This window comes from Pundamilia nyererei, unplaced genomic scaffold, assembly GCF_000239375.1.
Source record: "Pundamilia nyererei isolate P.nyererei 1_Seehausen unplaced genomic scaffold, PunNye1.0 scaffold00205, whole genome shotgun sequence".
Taxonomy (NCBI): Eukaryota; Metazoa; Chordata; class Actinopteri; order Cichliformes; family Cichlidae; genus Pundamilia; species Pundamilia nyererei.
Window position 1 is genome coordinate 256,426 of NW_005187606.1, and position 5,390 is coordinate 261,815.

Genomic DNA, 5,390 nt, shown 5'->3' on the forward strand with positions numbered 1-5,390 from the left:
AAAAAAAATTGAACTTTGTATCCATCACTAATAGGGAAGATTCTTTCATGGTCAGACAGAAAATATACATCAGATTCAAAACACAGCTTTATTTTAAATGGAAATATCACTTTTACTGTAAACACACGGGTCAAGTTTCCAAGTCTTCTGCTTGTGTACAGCTGCACACCTCCAGTGTATGCATTCATCAAGTAAGACATCCTTTTTATTACATTATATAATGAGATCCCTGGAAGAGGATCTATGGATGGCCTTCCCCCTGACTAATCAGTTAAATGTTGTATCAATCTTCAATCCATTTTACAGATAGAATTTAACCAATGGTTTAGTTTCCCCAAGTGTTTAGCCCCAAAGTAATTGGCTGTGGGATTAGAATTAGTGAGGAGATTAGTGATTGATTAGCTAATTATGATAATACGACGAGTTATATAGAAATGGTTGTGTAAATTTCTGCACCAACTAAAGAGTGGGAGGGATGGCAGAGAATGTTTTAAGACAGGGAAAGCGATAGGTGAGACGAGGATTCGGAGTCTGTGTGCACTAATTATACAGATCCAAAGATTTTTGTGTGTTTGTGCACGTCTTCCATTTTCCAGTGGAGCATAAGGGTATGTTGCTCATCCAATTTTAAAGCAGAACACAGAATTATCACAGTCAGCAGTGCTGCCTCTTATAAAGAGCTTAGTTTTCAAAATATAACAAAGTTAACAAGGCTTTGGTAACTGAATGACACTTTAAGCTGGCATCATTAGATCTTTTTCTAGAAAGTTGGAGATTGCTTAACCTCTGTTAGAAGGAAACATTATAGTGAAATACAAAAACTGTTTGATTAGTTCTTACCAACCTTTTCTTTCCCACACTGTTGCTGTGCTTCCTAAAATGCTTCAGTCATACAGTACGGTGCAAACGCCTTGATTTTGTGATCAGTAATTTAGTGAAATTTGGGTTAAAGTAAGGGTGTGTGTAATTCTAACGAGCATGAATATCAATATTAGGTATGATCGCATGAACTCTCTTATGCAAGATATCTTATAATTTCCTTAAGTCACATACCTGTGGAGGCATGGAGATATCCAGGAGAGAGGGGAGTCGACTTATTGACAAGAGTGTTTAACACAAGCTGGGAGAGTGAGAGGATGCCTGAGGAATGGACAAGAGGTGTACTGATACCAGAGGGATAAAGCTGATGAGCCATACACCGAAGCTGAGAGGGAAAGAGTTGTTGAAGTTTGTTGACACCAGGTGAAGAAGACAGATGAGGATCAGTGAGCAGCAGTATGGCTTCGTAGCACTACAGATGTTTACTTTGAGAGTGTTAATAGAGAACTATAGAGACCATCAGAAGGAGCTGCACTGTGTTTTTGGAGCTGTGGTACTGCACGAGGAAGACATGAGTGGCAGAGAAGTATGTGAGGCTGGTGGGACATTTACAAGAACAACAAGACAGAGCTGAGGTATGAGGTGACAGATGAGGTCACGGTAGGGGTGGGATTACATCAGGGATCGGCTCTGAGCCCCTTTTTGTTTGCATTGGTGATGGACCGGTTGGCATATCAAGTCAGGCAGGAGTCTGCGTGGGTATGATGTTTGCAGATGACATTTTGTTGTGGGAGTAGGGGGCAGGTGGAAGAGAGCCTGGAGAGGTGGAGGTATGCTCTGGAGAGAAGATGAATGAAAGTCAGTAGAAACAAGACAGAATAAATGAGTGTGAATGAGAGGGAGACAGGTGTAACAATAAAGCTGCAAGGAGCAGAGGTGGTGAAGGTGTGCATGAGTTTAAATACCTGGGATCAGCCAAGCAATAAACAGAGGGTGCAAGAGAGGTGAAGGAGGGAGTGCAGGCAGGTTGGACTAAATGGAAAAGAGGTTAATTGTAACAGAAAGATAACAGTACTTGTCCAGTGTCCTTAATTTTTTAAAGACACAGTACAATGCTCGCATGTGGCAAGTTTGCAGCTTACTTTGTTTGTAAATCACCTTGTTGGTTACTTGGTTGATAGTACAAAATACTATTTTATGCCAACGTGTGTTATCTTTGGCATTTTTTTACAGGTCAGCTGAAAAGAAACAAATAATGTGGTTTTACAACAAGCTGCCAAAAACAAAGGTGGTTAAGGATACAATTTGTCTATACTTTTTTGCTAAGTTTTCTATCCTGAACAGAAACAACCTGGGTTCATGCCGTGAGCTGCACTAAAAGTGGTCAGACACAAGGACTGGACTAAAAATGAGCAGCCAATGTCCAAAGAAATCCTTTGAAAGACTCTTACAAGGTTTGAGAAGACAAATAATCTCTTGACTGTGAACAAAAAGGTTGTTTTGTGTTTTTTGTGTTTTTTTACTGTTTTATTTAAGTCAAATAGGGATTTGGGGCAAGAGTAAAGTCATTACTAGTAAATCAATAACAGAACTGCATCGATGCTTTCCAAGCTCGTAATGCTTTGTAGTGCTAATATTACTGCTGTTCAGCTCACAACAGTTCACTAATTAAGGTCGGTTTATTACTGTATATGCATAAGTCAGCTGTGATTCGGTGCTCTCCTGCTGGTGTGTAATTACTTATAGGTATTTTTTCTCTTCATGCTGCAAATAAAATGAGTAAATGATTCCTCCTCTTTCCTCTTGTGTGCTGTTCTTTACCTGTACACAATCTTCCTATAAAGCTTCGTAGCAAGTGGATGGGAACGCCATTGCTCCGTTTAGATCATAAAGTAAAGTCAGCCATAGAGCTGTGCGGGATGTGTCATAACATAAGTATTTGTCTGTCTCTCTCCAGGCATGCGTATCCTGGTGAACCTGCTGCTCGACACACTGCCCATGCTGGGTAACGTCCTTCTCCTCTGCTTTTTCGTCTTCTTCATCTTCGGCATCATAGGAGTGCAGCTGTGGGCAGGGCTGCTGAGAAACCGCTGCTACCCCGAGGAGAACTTCACACTGTGAGTCACCGCCTACTCCGTCTGAGTGTGGAAAAGAGTGTGAGACCATGTGATGCACATTCTGTCTTCTTGAACATTAATCCCTCTGACAGGGCGTGTGTGAGTCTGACGACTACACACTGTCACCTCTGTGTGTGTTTCTTTATTACGGTAATTGTGTCAATGATGTAACTTCTTGAATAGCACATGAATCAAAATACACACTGTACCCGCAATTTATACGTGTGTCAGTTTCTGTATGTGTAAATAGGTCTGTCACCTCTCCTCTCATTACCTGCCCTCCCTCTCCGTGACTCTAGAAGATTAATTACATCATCTATTCAATTCACTCATATTTCCATAGTGTGAGATTAAGCCTCCCTCTGGCCCCGTCTCTCAAGTGCTAATATAATGAGGCTGATGGCAAACTAAAATTTGCACAAAGCAAATATCATTACCTCATAATCAAATCTGCCACTTAATTAAAAGGCTGACACTCTTCTTCACTGCTTCTCTCTCACCCATTTTCTGCCAAGTCATCAAGATTGTATCAGCGTTTCTGCAATAAACTGCAGAGACGTAGGATCGAGAAATTCCAGGTACTGTAGCTTAAACATGTTTGGCAAAATGAAATACATGGAGAAGGGGTGACTGAACGTAACTCTTTTAGGTTTCACAATGCTGTAATATTCAAACTCACCAGACAAGGAAAGGTTATAGAAGTATCTCTAAAGACTTTAGATTCCAACACACAACCACAATTCACAGAGATCGTCTATAAATGGAAGAAATTCAAAATCATGTTCACCCTCCACAGAAACGATCGACCAACAGAGATCACACAAGAATGCGACATGTACCAGTCAATCCCAAACAACAAGACCATATTTGAACTTATTGGTTTGAATAAGATGTATTCTGTTTGAGGAAATAACACCAGTTGTCATGGAGCACTGAAATCTGAGTTATACTAGAAAATGCTGAAGGAAATGTTTAGGACATGTGCCATGGGCAAGATGACAATTCTTGGCATATAAGTTGCACTTCAAAATCAAGCGTTAAAGTACAATATGGTTAAAGATACAGTGTCTAAAATCTTACCACTAGATGTCAGTAGATTGCAGTCAACTGAAGTCTGTTCTTACCATTCCTAATTCTCACAGTAATTTTCTCACATTACTCACAAATAACTCTGTCCACCATTAATCTGTAGTGATGCTAGGCTGTAAGTCAGCTGTTTACCTCAGCTGTCAATATTCCGAGTGTCCACATATATTTATTCTGGAGGAGGCTGTAACACTTTGTGAAAGGAAAGTGATACTGAGGTGAGCTGTTGAGGATATCTTGAACTTTTCTGTCAGTAAGTGCTGCTGTTACCACTTGTTAGCTCCCGTTGGCCTCTGTTAGCAGGTGTTAGCCTCTGCTCACTGCTATTAGATGGTGTTAAACTGTCTTTGAAGTATTGCTAGCATTGCTGGCATGACATTTAGTGAATAAATTCTCATGTGATGTGAGAATGTAATCAAACTGTTTATCAGAGGGACAGCATAATGTTAGCTGCTGTTAGCTGTTGTTCAGACTTGTTCTTGTTCTACTGACAAGTAATTGCAGCGATATCACGTTGTCACTTTTGTTAATGTTTTCACTTCTTGGGTGAAGGGGACCTTTCTCAGGTGAGAAATTACAGGTGTGATCTTTCATATCTTGCGAGTGAAGGTGCAGGCACGAATTCAAATTTGCCTCCAGTGCACATAAACACTTACGACTTCTCTTCTTCCCCATCTTTGGAGTAATAGATATGTGGCCGGTCTCTAGCCACATACATACATATTCATCACAGCCACTATATTCAAGGTGGTGAATAGCAAAAGACTGACTGTAACTGAACTTCAGAGTGACCGAGTCCAATTTTTGGCCTTTAACCAGCAGAAATTTCAAAGGAGATAAAGCAGTATAATTGCAATAAAGTTATGAATCTGAAATCGTGAATGGGAGAGCAAGCTTATAAATACATTGCTTGCAAATATATAAACAAAATGACTGCGTATGTTGTGACAAATCACCCCCTGCTCTTCGCACCCTTATTCATATACTCATCCCTCTACTTTTTAAAAATTCAAACAAATATTAGAATATTAGAAAGGGTGCAAGAAGAAAACAAATAAAAAAACTAAGAACTGATACATGCACACACTTCCTAGCTGTACAGAGTACTGTATCTGAATTTCAGAAAAGGTCTAAGCTTTAGGTGGACTGTGCCTTTATCCTTTTGCTGTTTCTTAGTTAACCTCTCTTACTACGGCGTTATTTTTGTGCCACTATTCTGAGCGCACGTAAAATAAGTTGCAGGTGCAAGTGCTGCATTTTGAGGAGAAATTTATTTTGAGCAAAGAAAAGCTAAATCTCAGTGAACAAAATTCATTGCTGCGTGCAAAAAATGTATTTCAGTGTTTGCTATTATCCACACACACACAC

General features: G+C 39.9%; 1 protein-coding gene across 1 annotated transcript in view; it reads left to right on the forward strand.

The window, feature by feature from the left end:
- LOC102197344 (voltage-dependent T-type calcium channel subunit alpha-1I-like) overlaps positions 1–5,390 on the forward strand; it is a 154,277-nt gene that overhangs the window by 35,985 nt on the left and 112,902 nt on the right. The window contains exon 5 of the mRNA XM_013914563.1: positions 2,777–2,936. Within this exon, the coding sequence (XP_013770017.1) occupies positions 2,777–2,936 (160 nt within the window). The remainder of the gene's footprint in view (positions 1–2,776; positions 2,937–5,390) is intronic.